This window comes from Hibiscus syriacus, unplaced genomic scaffold, assembly GCF_006381635.1.
Source record: "Hibiscus syriacus cultivar Baekdansim isolate YM2019G1 unplaced genomic scaffold, ASM638163v2 tig00002847_pilon, whole genome shotgun sequence".
Taxonomy (NCBI): Eukaryota; Viridiplantae; Streptophyta; class Magnoliopsida; order Malvales; family Malvaceae; genus Hibiscus; species Hibiscus syriacus.
This window is the reverse complement of record NW_024061949.1, coordinates 751,282-769,050: the sequence shown is the minus strand read 5'-3', so window position 1 is coordinate 769,050 and position 17,769 is coordinate 751,282. Positions and strand designations below refer to the sequence as shown.

Below are 17,769 nucleotides of genomic sequence, written 5' to 3'. Positions count from 1 at the left end.
ATTAAAAATTATTTTGGTTTTATTCGTGTTGATAATTTAACTATATTTTTAAAGAGAATAATTTAAATATTGTTTGATGAGCATGAACCAACTTATTTTATTGGTTAAAATAATCGTCTTTATTTCTAGAGATCAAGGTTTTAAACATCAGCGGCTCCAGTGATGAGCGTTAATTATCAAATAATTAAGAGTATTTAGAATAAATATTATTTTATACGAAAGTAATAAAATTAACTTATAGTTGACATGCATATGAAAGCTGTAAACGTTGAAATCTAATTAACTAAAAATAAATGTCCCAAAGAGCGGAAGGAAGGGGGGGGGGAGAGCTTATTAAGATCCGACATTTTCACGTTTCTCAAGTCTAACACCCCAAAAATTAGATCTTTGATGGTGTAAAAAGGGATTTTTTTTAGGTTCTCAGAGTTTGAAAAGCAAAAGGGAAAACAATGGGGTGTACATTTTCAGGGCTGAATGCGTTATACGACTCCACGAATGTGGGAGGTGACGTTTGGATCAACGAAAGCAGGTTCAAGATCGTGAGGCAGTTGGGTGAAGGTGGCTTCGCTTACGTTTATCTGGTCAAGGAATCCATCCCCGATTCTTCCTCTGCTTCATCCGGTGGCTTAGCCAACAAAGTCAAAGACCCTTCTTATCTCTCTGGTATTATGATTTGGGTGTTTCTCCATTGGATATTCCTTTCAATCTTAATTCTTCATTGCTTTGAGTTTCTAATTAGTTTGAATCTTATGTTTAGCTACATGTTTCTGCTAAATTGTGCATTGTTGTTTTCTTCTTTGGATTGGGTGGAGATCTAACTGAATTCATGTGTCACTGAATATTGAAACCTTCTATGTTACTTCCAACGAATTTTTACGGTAAAATTCTGGGTTTGTTTGGCTTATTGATCAGAAAATGGAATATGGAATCTGATAAAATTGGATTGATAATTACAATTTCGGATCAGTTGAATCTTTGATCTCTTTTCTTTTGGTAAAACTATGGCATTTGACTAGAATTTCATACTTAAGCACTGAGTCAACCGTGTTTTCAGTTTTGTGAAGGTTTGATTTCTTTCCTATCAGATTTCAGATTTTTGCATTTTGCCCCTTCTTATCTTAAATGGATTTGCTATGCCATCTTCCGGATTTTAATGTGTTATTTTAGTATTTCTGTTCCATTAGATCAAAGAGAAAATTAATCTGGTTTCGGAATGAATGTTCTCGGATTGCATTTGTAGATGATGGAACTTATGCAATGAAGAAGGTTCTCATTCAGAATACTGAACAGTTAGAATTGGTTCGAGAGGAGATCCGTGTTTCATCCTTGTTTAATCACCGTAATCTGCTTCCCCTTCTTGATCATGCTATCATTTCCGTTAAGGTAATTATTCGAATCTCTTTGTAATTACGGTGTAAAAGAAACTATTCTTCAAGATGCTTTTCTTCTTTTATTAAATCACTTTTCATGCAATTGTATTTGTCTGAAACAATTTGATTCAATTGTCTAGCCTACACAACAAGGATCGTGGAATCACGAAGCATATTTACTATTTCCTGTTCATTTGGATGGAACATTACTGGACAATTCCAAAGCCATGAGTGCAAAAAAACGAATTCTTTTCTACCCCGGATGTTCTTCAAATATTTCGGCAGGTAAGTAAAACTATCTTAGTTTTGAACATGTTCTCATACAGATTTAATCGATAACCATGTGGCACTTATTATCAGTGGATCCGATGCATTCTTCTATTTTCTCATGTTAATGCTATAACTGATTACAAATGGCTATAAGCATTTTGACTGTCCCTAATTATTTACTCAGCTGTGTGCCGGACTCCAACATATGCACAATCTCGAGCCTCCATATGCGCATAACGATGTCAAGCCTGGCAATGTTCTTATAACCCACAGAAAAGGGGAATCACCTCTTGCTATATTAATGGATTTTGGGAGTGCTCGTCCTGCAAGGAAGCAAATTCGTTCTCGTTCCGAGGCACTACAGCTTCAGGTGCTTATTTCTTCTCTATTTTTCTTCATTACTGAACAGTTTTATTAGATTCTGTTCTTTGAAACTTCTTTTTCATCTTTGCTGAAAAATAACCCAAGCTCTTCTAGTTCCTTAAATCTGTATGCTTCATGTTCTTCCAACAAACGTACACGTATTTACACATGTATAAAATGATTTATAAGTTAAGTACATAATTGGCTTATCTGTATGATGTGTTTAGTTATCTTCATCATAAAATATGCTATTTCTTTTTCTTGATTTTAAATGCTATAATAATTTACTGCATTGGCTTATGGTTGTCATCCTTGTATTTTCTGCAGAAATTTGAAATAATATTCATCTCTGTCTATCACAGCTTAATGCATCTTCTACCATGATCATGGTTGTTTTTTATTTCCATATATAGGAATGGGCATCTGAGCACTGTGCAGCACCATTCCGAGCTCCTGAGTTGTGGGATTGCCCGAGCCATGCAGATATTGATGAGCGAACCGATATTTGGTCACTGGGGTGCACTTTATATGCGATAATGTAAGAGTTGATACTTATACAATGTTTTCTTTCGTTTAAACCTCTTTTGTTGTTGTACATTCACTTCGTTTTGTCAATTAAGTTTCTTCAAACAATATAGTAAAAGAAGTGTTTGAAGCCTTTATGGCTGGAATTTTCCTTGTGGCTAAATCTCTGGAGTATATTTAAGTATTTGGTTTTAAAGTTGCAGGTCTTCGTGTTTTTCGTAAGTTGCCTGTTCGTATTGGTAAAAAGAATGATGAAGTTCTTTCATGATATTTTAACATAAAGATCTCCGTTTTCGAACCTTTTTGGCATATGTGGTTAGCAATTTTCTTTTATCTACAATCATTCATTGTGATTTGTTGCAGGTATGGGGTATCCCCATTTGAGTATGCACTTGGGGAATCTGGAGGAAGCCTGCAATTGGCCATTGTAAATGCACAAATTAAATGGCCAGTCGGACCTAAACCGCTGTATCCCGAAGCTCTTCACCAATTCGTGACTTGGATGCTTCAGCCTCAGGCTACCGTTCGCCCTTGCATAGATGATATCATATATCACGTCGAAAAGTTGATCTCGAAGTTTTCACAGTGAGATATCATACCGGTACTCGGTTGAGGAGGAGAGGGCATTCAACCGGTAACTTACAATCTGATCATCCACAGTCCAGCAACTTGTTAATAAACGTGAGTTTTGAATTACTTCTGAAGTGAAAGCAGTAGCAGTTCCTTATTAAAATGTTACATGGTAGTCCTTTTGCCTACGGTACTCGGATTCGAGGGTGAGTATCGAGCATACATATGCATTTTTCTATATATTTAAAGAATCATATCCTGTATCTGTATCCATATCCGTATCCGAATACGATACGGTGTCCGAAAGGTGGAATTTATGGGAAATGAAGAGTCGTAGCTTTTTGGAGTAGTTGTGGTAGTTGTTCTTTTGTCATACCTATTAAACTTCATGATCTGTGAGTTACTCAAGACCAGATCTGATCTCCCCCTACATCCCAGATATAATTTTTTAATATTTTTTGTTCTCTTTATTTTTTTTTATTGGATTGTATACTTGTATTATTTGAACTATTCTAATAATAACTGTTAGTTTTATTGTATAAAGATATATAATTAATTTTTTTAGTAGAAGCTTGAGAAAAAGAAAGAATGGACGTAATAATTTTAGAGTGGATCGATTTCTAAATTATGTTTATATTCACTGTTTTAGTTATTTAATCATTTTTGAGGATGAGGTTTAGGATTGAGATCGGGATTTTACTTGAGAATTATAAAGTATAGAACATTTTAATACTCAATTTAGTATTAAATAAATTCGACTTCTGACAAGCATCAGATAACGCCATTCATTATACAAGTAGAGAAACAGAAAGGAAAGAGATTGTGGAATGGGAAAGTAAGGAAGATGACAAAGAAACAAAGAGGAACGTATGGGGACATGGTGTCTGATAATTTCACAAACCCTGTAAGAAAGGAAAGAGATTGTGGAATGGGAAAGTAAGGAAGATGACAAAGAAACACAAAGCAACGTATGGGGACATGGTGTCTGATAATTTCACAAACCCTGTAAGAAAGGAAAGAGATTGTGGAATGGGAAAGTAAAGAAGATGACCGAGAAACAGATAGCAACGTATGGGGACATGGTGTCTGATAATTCCACAAACCCTGAAAATAAAGTGGCGGAATGACCACAAATCATGCTTACAATTCTTGTGCCCTTTTCATGCAACGTTCTCTCACTTGTTCATATCTTTTTTTTTTCTGGTCATCAGTATTTTCATCGATTAATCTGACTCAGATATTATATATGTTTATTTATAAAAATAATTTTTTAATTCAATCGATTTCATTTATAATATCAGGATTCGAACCCCAAACCTTAAAAGATCTATTAACTTATCCTACTAAACCAACTAATTATCACTTCTTCACCGTGTTTAACATGAACTAGCGATGCCTTTCCACTTAAAATTATTATTTCCCAAATTTTTTATATATAACCCAAAGATTTTTATTATTTTTAAAAAGGGTCATTTCAAGAGTGAATACAAGAAGTAAATTTGGCGAGTTACCGGTCTGATCAGTATCACTATAATCCAGCCGAACAGAGCAATCGTTTAACAGCCAATTCTTTAATAAATTTGGTCTCAGTTGAATTAAAATAATCAATCACAATTAATATTAGAAACTGAAATATTCCTCGTCCGATAAAAAAACAAAAGACATAGATCCTAATTGTTGAGAAGACAGGCACTTTCAATGTTAGAGGAAGACAGAAGAGCCGACATCGAAAGCTATTTTGGCTGCTTCAACACTCCTTTTGCTCCATTCAATATTACCTTTATTATTATTATTATTATTATTATTATCATTAATTTGGGTTATTTAGTAATCAGAATTAAATATTTGAAAAAAAAATTGAATTGCCTTTTTGTTTTATGTTTCATATTAATTTCTTTATCCCTAATAAAATAAAGTTTTCAAGTTTTAGCAGAGGGAATCAAGGGATAATAATATTGAAAGGTATGCACTCTAGCCTTTATTTATCACACTGTTTTGTAAATTGAGGCCCATCTATTTTTGCATTTAAATCATATTATAAATGAAAAAAAATTATCAAATGGATTAGTTTCAAGTGGTAAGCAGCTTAATATCACTTAAGTAAGGTATCGGGTTTGAGTCATTATGTATGCAGAAAATTCCCGCTGGAAGACTCACCCACCAAAACCAGGTGTACGACCCGAGTCGGTCCAAATTAATTAAGACGAAGCCTTGAAACTGGAGGGCAACAAAAAAATATATATGAATTTTTTTTCACTGTTTGTTAGTAATAATGCACATTCTTGGTAAGAATTAGGGGTCATGTTCTATCAGATTGAATCAAATGAAAAACAAAATTAATCAAGTTTATTAGTATCATTTTATCACTTAAATTTTGTTTATTTTTTTGAGTCGAATATAATTTACGAAATTTAAAATTGAGTAAAAAATATATTTGATCGAGTTTCATTTCAAATTTAAACATAATTATTTATAGTGTTATGGTACTAATTATTTTTATATATGTAAATAAGAATTATAATGTAATTTGTTAAATCAAATATTTTTCAAAATTATATAATATATTTATAATGTTATTTTTCTAAAGAAGAAATTTTAAGGATAAAGTATTGATGAAAAGATAGAATTTGTAAAGAATTACAATCAAATGATCAAATTAAATAAAATAAAAATTTGAAGGATTGGATTATGAAAAGAGTAACTTTATTACAAAAGAGGATTTGGAGTTATAAATATACTCTTTGAGATAGGTATAATTGGATTAAGATGAACTTAAAACAAGAGGAAATTGAGAGACCCAAATAAACAACAAAATAATCAAATTACTTAACGAACCATAAAATTTACGCCATTTTAATTTTTTTTATTCTATTCAAAATAATCAAATTTCAACTCAAAATTTAAGTTTACTCAAATTTAAATAATTTCTCAAATTCATTCTCTATTCTTCAACTAAATTCTCATTTTTCATAAATAATTGAGATAATTATAAGTATATATATGTTCAAAATCCTTTTTACTCATTAATCTGTTCGAATCTACAACCTCTAAAAAGTAAAATTTAATTTTTTTATCGTTCGAATCTACGACCTCTAAAAAATAATATTTATTTTTCTATCATTGATATCGCTAAATGATTCTAAACTCTTATTTTAAATACTACAGCAAATATTTAACATAAAGATCTCTAGAAGATACAACACAAAAATATACATTTCAAGAAAGATGAGGAGCAAAATTATATGAAAAGTTGTATTAAAAGCATACCGATCAACAAATCCATAATGAGATATGCAAAACCAACAACTCTTGTTCTTTGGTATTTAAGAAACATTGGCATTATTTGAACTTTTTGTATGCTAAATTTCACTTTCTTTTGACACCTTTTAGCTGTCTTCTGCTTAGCTCAAGGTCAGAGAATTAATGGGTCTATAGATTTCCAGGTGGTGAATGTACATATATATATAATGTAGATTTCCAGGTGTCTTTGATCAAAGCTGGTTTGACAATGAGATGGATTAAGGTTTTCTCATGCCTTCTCTAAATACGTATCCTTCAATTTCATCTTTACTCATTAACAATTCCCATCCATCAAACCCTTCGCTATTATCCTCCTGATTCTTGTGTCTTCTTCTTTCTTCTCCTGTAATTGCCCTAAAACCTGACATGGAGCCTTCCAAGGCATATGGAGCCGTCGAAGAATCCCATAGCAGTGAATCGGGGTGGACAATGTATATTGGTTCCCCCATACACGGCGGCAGCGACGACGGTGGCAGTGAAAAAGCTGCTGCCGATGATGATGATCAAAGCGATCATGATTCAATGGCGTCTGATGCTTCTTCAGGTCCAAGACGTCAGAGCCATGGAAGTGAAACCACTAAGCATGATGAAGACGGTGAGGAGGAGGACGAAAGGGGTTGTTTCTTGGACAAGAGAGGGAAGAAATCAATGGAGAAACAAAAGCTTGAGGCAATGAGAAACAAACAAGACGAAGAAGTGAGGAAACATACGCCATTCAAGGCCAAACGAGCTCTATCAGATCCTTGTCAAACAGGTTCCAAGTTAAGACCAGGCATCTGGTTCGGTAAACGAAACTAGAAACTGCTTCCTTTGTTCTTTTTGATGGATTTGCAGGGAAAATGCTTATCAGAACTCAGCGTAACAAATTATATGTTGTGTTATTATATGTTTTGTGTTGTTATTGAAACTTCGATGGAAGAGTTCGATCAATCAATTTTTTTAACTCAACGCGTACACATTTTGCAGGTTGTGCGATTATTAAAATTAAATTCTTTAAAAAGAATAATATTCTTTTTTACTATTAAAATCACTAAATAAATTTAGAATTTAAGTGTTGAGATCATTCAAATATGTCGTATAAATCAAACAACCTCAATGATTAAAGGATGCGTCTATAAGAGTGTTGATTGAAATCATAAGTTGGTTGAAATTCCAGACTAAATCAATCATAAACCTACTTGACGTATATGACTGTTATAGGTAGAGAAATGACAAATCCTTGGGCAAATATTATAAACCACGAGATTTGTAGAATTGACAGATTATTTTTGTTGTAGAGATTAATAAAGCCTAATAGTGAACCATACAGACAATAACAAAAACAAAGTCATATTCACGCATTAGGAAGCTCCAATGGAGTGGGGACACATTGTCGTGCACGCGGGGTGAAGGGAATTTTAGGCAACACAGCCAACAATTTAGACAGTTCCAAGACGGCCACTCCGTTGGCCAACTCAACAACAACAGGTCTCGGTCGAGTTGAGTGGAGGTTCCGGACCCTGACCCTCACCATGGCTCGTGAGACCCGAACCAAACAATTACATACCTTTCAGGCATTAGGCAATGCTGGTTTTGGTGAACACTGGGCTTCACCAGTTTCGGATTCTTCTGCATTACCAAAAGAATGAACCTCACTTAAAATCAGACGGATATATAATTTTACGATAGGGACAAATTTCAAAAAAATTTGGTGGAATAAAAGTATATTGTTAATATAAAATAAAAAAATATCTAAAATATATGATAATTTCGGTTTCATCAAAATTAAAATAACTGCACACTTCTGAGTTCTGTTTCATTCAATAATTAGTTAATCATAAGAAGAAAACATAAACCTTAATTTTTATGTGGTGGATGAAGTTTTTATTAGAGATCAACAATTTTCATTCTATAATGTAGTTTATTGACAATAAACATATATTTTATAGATGTAATTGTTCGAATTTGAATCTTTTAAAAAGAAGAATATTCTCATTTATCATTTGGACAACTTCACTGGTATTGTTGATCTGGGATGGACCCATAAAGCCATCTCTATATATAATTAATTAATAAGCTGAAAACAGGGCACGTGAGCAGTTGTTGGATTTCTAAGCACGTTTCATTTTCAAGGTTTCAAAAGAGCCAATCTCATTACTCAGTTGGGGCTCCACGGTGCTGGTTCCTTCCCTATAAGCCCTATTGGGTGACAATGTTGTTTTCAGCAGGCCATGGAAGATGCATATGCTGAGTTTCTCTTCTACTCATCCAGGCCTTCCAGTCCCAGATCCCAATTATACAATTGACAACCACAATGAAAAGCAATATATACATATATGTATGTGCAATGCATACAAATTTGTATATAAATAAAGTAACTGAATAAAAACTCTAATACATGTATATGTATGTATCTGTAATACCAAATTAACATATTGGGAAGCACCAAGTTCAAATCTCAGCCTCATTCATTCCATATAAATGTGATTAACTAATCTTCATGTCTAGTCACAATTAAGCAGCTGCATGGATCATATATCCTCCATACTCCAAACGTTTCCGTTATTCCATTAAATCCACGATGTGTGGTTGCTGCTGCTGCTGCTGTTGACTGGGAAACAGTTCGCCGTTGTCATGGTTAAATGACGAAATTGTAGAGTATGTTTCCATGGATTTAGCAGGACTATTGCAGGCCAACTGGCATGTGATTTTTTTATGATCATGTAATCCTGATTTACTGATATGAGAAGAACACATTTCTGCTAAATCAAACCCCACATTGCTAAATCCTCAAAAAACGATATAGGTTTTAGAGAAGTGCAATTCTCTTTTCCTCAAAATCAAAATTCAAAATGTTGTATTTCAACTCATAACACACACCAATGAGAGGTGAAGAAGATCAACAGGTAATAGAGTTTTATAATTATATGTTAATTTGTATATGAATAATGCATATATTGTTGCATATATTTGAGCAGCAGCAATATATTATCGTAACATGAACTAACCTATTTCCCCACTTAGCATGCAATTTCTTGATGAAGAGTTGTTCTTCAGGAGTGATATTGGCTCGACGTACGTCCGAGCGAAGATAGTTCAACCATCGGAATCGACAACTTTTTCCGGTACGTTTCAACCCTAACGAAACAATTTATTTTGTATCATTAAGGTTACTATGTAAAACTGAAGTAGCACTATGCATGTTCTTCAATAAATTAGCTTTCTCGTATGGTTCATGAAAGCTTTATAAAAGAAAGCTTAAATTATATTTGAAATATATTTACCAGCGGTTCTAGCAAGATGATGCCAACGACCTTCACCATGCTTAGCAATATAGTTGATGAGAGAAAAGAAAAGGGAGATGGAGAGAGTGTGATGGAGAAGGTAGATGGGGTTTATATAGGAAAAAAAATCAAGAAGATTTTTAGTAGTAAACTTTGTCTCTAATTATCATTAGAGATGAGATATTTGACCTAACTATTTGTTAATTACAGCACATGCATGCATGGCCAAATACCATTGCATTCATGGCCTCATAATATATACACATATATAATAATTCTAGGGTTAATATTGAATAACTTATCACACTTCAATAATTAGTAGAGAAGAGTTATTGAGATATACGTACTCTTAAATTCTCTCTATCTCACTTTGTTATAGTCCTAAATACGTTAAATTTAATACAAGGTCCCTATATTATATTTTTATGTAATTTGAAACTTTTAGTTCTCTATGAAATTAATTGTTTATACTACCAATATATATAAAGATAATTTTATTTACATACCTAGCCATTTATAATATATTATAAATAAAAATTAAGTTGAGATTAATTTTTTTGGTATAATCATATCTGATAGTTGTACTTCAACAAAATATTCAATATGACACGTACTTTTAAAATGTCCTAATGCAATATTTGTCCTTTGACAAACTGTTTAATATGATACATGTATTTTAATAAAATCTCCAATGTACTACCTATACCTTTAAAATTTTCAATGTGGTACCTATACTTTGTCAAGAAAAAAAATCCAATATGGTACCTAAACTATCAATTTGTGTATTATTATGGTACCTGGATAATATCGTTAAATGTTCAGCTTGAATCGGAGATTACCTGATTGCTGGGATTTATCATGCATTTGAACTTCATCGATACCTGTATATTCTGCCGATGAACAGAAACTAATGTTAGAGCAACTAATTAATTACACAATAAAGTTTATAAGATTTGTTGTGGAGCTTGCATGCTCCTTGGTTTAGTTTCACACGTATGCTAATATTAGACAATGAATAAAAAGTAAAATAAAAAGGATATATTACCTTGTTGTTGACCTTCGTTTTCTATGGGGGTTTCAAGTAGATCTTTGTCTTTGGCCAATTGAGTAATCTCATCTTTCTCATTATCTATAAGGGAAAAGATGCACATCAGATAATAAGGCAAACACTCACTCACATCAGATAATCTGGCTGATTGTCCAACTCCTCTTCATTACAATTATAGATGTCACAAGAAATAAAGCTTTTACATCTTTAATTCCACGTATGGACAGAAAAGAAGAGAAAGTAATACCACAATAATACAAAAAATTACGTGATTTGACTATGATTGCTAGCACCAAGGGATAAAAGAGGTCCAAAGATTAAAAGGAAGCATTTGTCTCTGTACTAAGAGACTTGCTTGGAGTGCATATATGTGTACAATTTGGTTACTGAGATGAAAGGGTGTTTGCCTAAGCTTAATTAGCTCTGGGTGCTTTTCCTTTACAGTGCTTTGCAGTTTGTACCATTTGTAGATAAATCTGCCTACTCTTTAGTTTTATAGGATGATGAAAAGAAATAAATGGATCAAAAGAAGTATTACCTGGCTGTTGGTCTTCATCTTCTACGGTGAATTTAACTAGACCTCTATTTTCTGCCAATTGGGTCATCACACCTTTCTCCTTATCGACTGGGGAAAACATAAACTTCAGATAATCTGGCTGATTTTCGAACTCTGTTTCATTTCGATTCTAGATGTTAGGAGAGAAAAAAAAAGTCGTTCTTTGCATATTATAAACACACACCAAATCAAGTATTAGATTGCAATAATTGTTGTAAACAGTCCTCTGAAATTTTCTGATGTAGGCATTAAACACCAAAACAGAGAAGATAATTATTCCTGTTAATGTTAAACTCAATGATCATCTTTACTCTCTAATTTGCATCAAGACTGATACTATGACGATCAAGGAAGGGATCTGACTCTTCATCTTTTTTAGAGGTGATAGTTTTGGCTGCCTCAGCAGCATCTTCCACTTCATTGGCCCCATGAACATTGCAAGGTTGAGAGTGCAACATATACAGCCCCCTGACATCCCGCCCATGATGGTTATGCAGCAACTTCTGTGGCTCTATGCTGGTTCCTTCTACTTGCTTACAAGTGTGCGTTCCGCGATAAGTAATCTCAAATATTCTTGGGTCATCATCTGCTCTGTGTTCTTGGCCAAACAACCTTGGGCACGATGTGTGCACCTGTAGTAGCTTCTGCAATCCAGAAAGGATAAACAAGGTCTAGGATTTCTAGAGATAGTAGTGGAATAGAAGTTGCAAACCGCTATCGTTTGAAACCATAGCTTAACTCAATTAACATATATTTATATAACCAAACATTAAAATGTTAACAATAAAGTATATACAGTTCAAGCTTTGCAAGCTAGGACTTTGTCAAATAGGTGTTTCAATTTGCATGGTTTAGAGTTGATGTGAAGCATGTCAAAGGTTAATTAATTGCTCTTTAATATATAAACAACTAGCAAGTATGCTTTAATCTGTTGGTTTGGATATTAGGAAAGTAGAATTGGCAAACCTTGGATATTTTTCTCCGAGTATTTGTTTTAACCCATATTTCCTCCAGCAGAAGTCATCTTCAGAATTTACCTTCGAGTCTGTTTCATCCCTCACTCGGACATGCTGTGTAAATCTTGGCAGAGTTTTTCTGAATATATGAAACAGAGAAAGAAAACATAATGAACCTATATTGCATGAGATATTAGTTGTATAAGTGCTTTGATTTTCGTCTTATATATACCTTTTCTTGGAGGCGTCTAGATTGAACTCATCCAGTTCTTTCAAACCACGGTTAGAGTCTCCACTCCAAGTTCCAGTACGAGAAAGAGGGATCGACTCTGTCAACTCCGACGTTGTGACTTCTAGTACTGTGGCTCTGCTCCTGCTGTCAAAGAGGTAATTTTGAACTTCAGTACTGAATGTGCCGTCTCATATGAATGCTTGGATCCGTTGGACTAACAATTAGCAAGTTTCATGAGAAATAGGAACATTTTGATAAACTTGGAGTTGCTTGGCTAGCTCTAGTCCTTGTGTTTGCATATTTATCGCACTCTTTTGAACGCTTCACCCATGACAAGATTATCGTATCGAGCAAACACATCATGATCAAGCTCATATGAGAGGCCAACTTCATTGAAAAGCAAAATTATCAACCAACAGAAGAGCAATCAGGCTCCTTCGGAGCCATATTTCAGTGCAGTTGGCCAGTTGCCCCCCTTAAAGGTCCAGTTATTCCACACCATGCTGATCGGCAAAGCATGTTGTGGTACAGTTTGGTTCTATCTAATCACAGTACTAATCTCAATCTCATTGCAGTCATTCCTAAACTCACCACTAAAGTATCAGTGTCCCATCACCACTAATTTCAATCTCACGTAGCTAATCTCACCGTTGTGCCAAACATGGCTTAAGGATTCATTTATCTTTTGTTAGACATTAATCAAGTTATATTTTGTATGACAAAATGGCAATGGATAACTTATATTACCAGAAAGGACAGGAATTACACAGTATTAGCTACACACACACACACACACACAAAAATCTTACTAGCCTCTCAAATAAATACATTTTCTGACTCAAATTGAACAACTGTGCTTCAAAAAATAAAATAAAAAATGAACAAGATTACCTGATTGTTGGGATTCGCCTTTTGTTGAAGCTTCAGGAACACCAGCAAATTCTCCCAGTTTAAAATGCATCAATAGGAGGAGCATACTTGTTTTTCAAAAGAACAGCAAACTAAGGATAACAAATCTAGCAATTTTCATAAGGATAATAAACCAAATTTTATATTACCTAGTTGTTGGCCTTCATGTTGTATGGTTTATTCAAGTACGTCTCTATCATCTACCAATTGGGACATCACATCTTGCTTATTATCGATAGGTGCTATCAGTAAGCAACTTGAAATGCTGACCGGTGCAGGAAGGTAAAGAAGCAGCAATCTTTTTAAACTTGGAAGAAATAATTTACCTGACATCACCGGCTTGGCGGATGAATGACTTACAAGGCTTGTGACTTGGGGACAGTCCTCAAGAATTATCTCCTCTAAGTTGACAAAATTTTCTAGCAAAGTCTGATTGAAAATTTCACTCAGCCGGGGGCATGTATGCAATGCTAGGAATTTCAACTTAGACATACATTCAACTTCATTTGGTCCTCTCCAAATACTCTGCAAACTCTCCATGTAATAAATGCTCAAACACTCTAGGGACTCGAGCACACAGTCTACAAAGCCAGGGTCGGATGCATATTGATCCACTTCTTTTCTTTCATAAAGCACATCTCCATCAACAAGTGTTTCCATTTCATTACAGTCCACCAACAAGCAAAATTTTAGCCACTTCATATTCTCGATCCCGAATTCAGATAGATTCACAGCGGTTGCATGGTGGTCCAAGAAAAATGAAGTAGAATATTTCAGTACCTCTTTTATTTCAATCGGGATGTTTACACCATTCACAAACTTCAATCATTTGTCCCAATTTCTGAACTCCACTTCAACTTTATGAGGTACACGAGATATGATTCTTCTTTTATGATGACCAACAGTAAACCTAAGCGTGACAAGGAAGGATATATCCATGATGCCTTACCTAAAAGCTCGAATTCCGGCAGGTGCAAACTACGATTTCTCAATGTTTCCGAGTTGCATAGTGTTCTGCCCTGCGAGAAAATAGAGAGAAAAAGGAACAAGGAGAGAAAGATAGAGATACGAGAGAATTGATTTTTCATTCAAAATATGCATAACGTTTCTCGACAAGGTACTCAGTTTTATTTGTTTACAATGATACTGAAAATCTATGAAATGCCAGGCGATTGTCCTTGTTAACAAACTCTATTATTCTTCTGCAAGTATATTGGGCTTCCTTGTCTGGCCTAATCCAACAGCATCAGGTTCGGCTGATGAGAGTTTTAATTCTTCCTCGTGCCTCTCACGTGCACCATTGATACAATTTGCCAATTATGCTCCTTCAATCCCTAACCCTTGACCATCAATTCCCAATCCCTCTTCGATTCCTCATCATTCTTCTTCTCCTACTGTGACAATACCCGCCCATTGAGACGATCCTTGTCCCCAAGGATCAAATGAGGGAAATTGGCCTTTGAGAACAAAGACATCCTCCCAAGCATCATGCGTCTCATCCAGATTCGCCCAACGTATTAAAAGTTGAGTCACCGATTTGTTATCACAATTAACAATACGTCTGTCCAATATTTTAGAGTGTTCTATTTTGAATTGACCATCTTCATCTACTGTAGGAGGATCAGTTGTAAATGTCGAGGATTTACCAATACGTTTTTTTAGAAGGCTAACATGGAACACTAAGTGCAAACGCGATGTCATAGGTAAGTCTAGACAATATGAAACTTCCCTGATTTTCTCTAAAATCTTGTATGGGCCATAATACTTGGCTGTCAATTTAAAGTTTTTGTGCAAGGCAAGGGAAGTTTGCCTGTAAGGTTACAATTTGAGGTAAACCTCGTTCCCAACTTTGAATACTCGTTTTGATATGTTCTTGTCCGCTTGCTACTTCATTCAATTGCTAGCTTGTTCAAATTTGAGGTAAAAATATTTTTATTTTTAAAAATTCTAAAATAAATTATCAAGATTATCAGGGCTTGACACGTGTCACTTAATTGTTAAATTTAACGGATTTTACGGTTCAGGCACTTAAAAGTGCTCCGATGAAAACGGTAGCACTAAAACATTTTTCAATATAAAATTCAAGACATTTTTTTTTTATATTACGCCTAATTTAATATATACTATGTGTACGGGAGAGTGTATTGAGGGCAAAGACAATTGAATCATGGTTTAGACTTAGGTTTGAGCTACCGTTAAGCTGATTCGGATTAATTCCGTTCGGATTTATTTTCAACACGACTCGTTTAACTCAGCATTGAACTCTAGTAAATAGGCCGGACAAATTTGATGCAGAAGATATGAAAGTTTGAATTTTGCTTTTGAGAAATCCTCAATTTTCTGATGTTTTGAATCTGTTTGTTTACGTGTAGGAAGGCAGGGTAAGGGGAAAAAATATAATCCATTAACATAAGATTAAAAATTATTATAATCTTATTAATTATTTAGAATAAATTATATAACTGTATTTCAATGGCAGGAAAGAAAGAAAACAAAACTATATGCTACTTCTCTCGAAATGACTAATAGTGGAGTAAAGTAACATTGTATCCGATGACTGCGTCCATTTCTTTCATCGAGTAAGTCCTAGCCAGGCAATACCCACGAGCCAGCCTGAACTTTCCTGTGCCTCCGACCACCGGCATCTCTCTCTCTTCTTTCATCACCGGGTTCCGACCGAGGACGCTGAAAGTGCTGCCGTTGTGAGGCCCCGCGGTGAAAGCATACGTAAGCGTCATAAGAAGGCTCCACTCTTGTTCCAGCGATGACATGGCGTAAATCCCCTGAGCACGCCCCACCGACGTCGAGTTTATGTTCGGGGCGACCGTCAGCGGGTTGTCGATCACCGAAATGGACCCGAACGCCGCCTCCATGGGGTCTTGGCCCGTGAAGTTCGAGCGTCCGGCGACGCGGACGGCGGTCGGATGGGGTCCTCCGACAATGTCATGCATGTAAAACTGGATCCGAGTCACCTTCTGTTTCAACGCAGCTGTGTTGAAGACAGACAAAGAAAACGCCATGATAACCAAAAACTTTGTCGCAAATGCCATGCTTTAATGGTTGAACGATCGATGCAAGGCTTAGGGGTAATGGAAGATGGGTTATATAACGGAGATGTTTGCTCATAGTTGACCGACTTTCATCATATATGCATGAATTTCAAAGTAGATTTGGAAAATGTGCCTAATATTTGGAATTTATTCTACACGTTGTGGAAATTTAAATAATATATTATAATCGTTTTTTTAAATAGTCAAAAGCAACTACAAGTGGTATTTATTTTAAATTTTCTTAATTTATGGACAACGTATACACTAGGGACAGAGTCATGATCAAATATTGGGAGAGACAAAATATTTAATTTCAAAATAATAAGAACTTATTATGTATTTAATCTAAAAATTTAGGGGGCAAAAATCCAATTTTACTTAAATTCAAACTGATAATGACCTGAAATGCTATTAAACCATAAATTTTGCCCTATATTTCTATGTCTCTTGTATACACGCCCTACCAACAAAGCTATTTGAACTCGAGATCTCTAAGAAGAAGAATATTTCTTTTACCACCGAAGTCATCAAATGAATTCTTTCAATTACATCTGATTATAATAGAATGTACACCAGATCTAATACGTATTTATCGGTTAGATTAATTATTTTAATAACGAAAGAATTTAAATAAGATAAATTGATAATTTAAATATTAGAAATTTTAAAGTGCGTGGAAGTTTCCATTTCAAAAGTAAAATGAAACCAAACAGCACGTTGTGCTTCAAAGAACATTTTTATAGGCGAAGACCAGTGGTTGTTAGGTATAAGAAATGTTTATAGTTGATTAAATACTTAAATTCTTTAAGCCACTCGTATTTTATTTGCAAATAAATTCATTTAAAATATAGAATATCTTAATGCCACTTGGTCCAATTTTATTTACCATATCAATCCAAAGATTTTGGAATTGTTTATTAAGAGCCAAAAACCATTGACTTTAAACCCTCGAGACACGAGCACAGTTAGGTAACCAACATGGACTTAGATCACCGACATAAAACAAAACAGCATCATTTCATCATCTTTACAAAGCAACTTCCCAATGTGTTGTATAAGAGTAAATAAAAAAATAATTATAACCTTTACAATTGGATTAATCAAATTACTAAAAACGATGATTAATGATTATAATTACGGTTGTAAATTTTGATAAATGATTAATTATTAGTTAATTAATTTTAAGGAATAATAGTACAATGGTTGTTTTATGTTCTTTTAAAAGTTTGTCTTTCACGAGCTTGCCCACATTGGAAGGGATGGTCCTACTGACCCGCTCTTCCATCACATTCCAAGCGCAGTGCTTAGCACTTTTGAGTCTGATAAAGCTAGTATTAACAATGATTTATTTATGAGA

At 34.4% G+C, this 17,769-nt stretch overlaps 2 protein-coding genes and 1 pseudogene across 2 annotated transcripts; 1 reads left to right on the top strand and 2 right to left on the bottom strand.

The window, feature by feature from the left end:
- Positions 1-324: 324 nt before the first annotated feature.
- LOC120160401 lies at positions 325-3,530 on the top strand (annotated as a pseudogene).
- Positions 3,531-8,844: 5,314 nt separating this feature from the next.
- On the bottom strand, positions 8,845-12,591 carry LOC120160391 (transcription factor MYB78-like). Its single transcript, XM_039170810.1, has 7 exons — positions 12,454-12,591; positions 12,232-12,360; positions 11,248-11,909; positions 10,707-10,790; positions 10,501-10,551; positions 9,386-9,515; positions 8,845-8,988 (listed from the first exon to the last, which is right to left on the bottom strand). Exons 3-7 carry the CDS (start codon positions 11,345-11,347, stop codon positions 8,940-8,942), a joined length of 414 nt encoding a protein of 137 aa, XP_039026741.1. The 5' UTR covers positions 11,348-11,909; positions 12,232-12,360; positions 12,454-12,591; the 3' UTR covers positions 8,845-8,939.
- A 3,240-nt stretch (positions 12,592-15,831) lies between these two features.
- Positions 15,832-16,481, bottom strand: LOC120160381 (dirigent protein 22-like). The gene has a single exon (XM_039170801.1). The coding sequence runs from the start codon at positions 16,410-16,412 to the stop codon at positions 15,885-15,887; it is 528 nt and encodes a 175-aa protein (XP_039026732.1). The 5' UTR covers positions 16,413-16,481; the 3' UTR covers positions 15,832-15,884.
- Between the last annotated feature and the right edge of the window lie 1,288 nt (positions 16,482-17,769).

What these genes read in the sequence shown, in the direction of transcription:
- LOC120160391 (XM_039170810.1), bottom strand. Translation starts at nt 11,347, where the DNA reads ATGTTTTCCCCAGTCGATAAGGAGAAAGGTGTGATGACCCAATTGGCA. An exon ending in AGATGAAGACCAACAGCCAG is followed by an intron (nt 10,791 to 11,247) that starts GTAATACTTCTT and finishes TTTCCCTTATAG; the next exon opens with ATAATGAGAAAGATGAGATT. An exon ending in TGATAAATCCCAGCAATCAG is followed by an intron (nt 9,516 to 10,500) that starts GTAATCTCCGAT and finishes TTGTTTCGTTAG; the next exon opens with GGTTGAAACGTACCGGAAAA.
- LOC120160381 (XM_039170801.1), bottom strand. Translation starts at nt 16,412, where the DNA reads ATGGCATTTGCGACAAAGTTTTTGGTTATCATGGCGTTTTCTTTGTCT.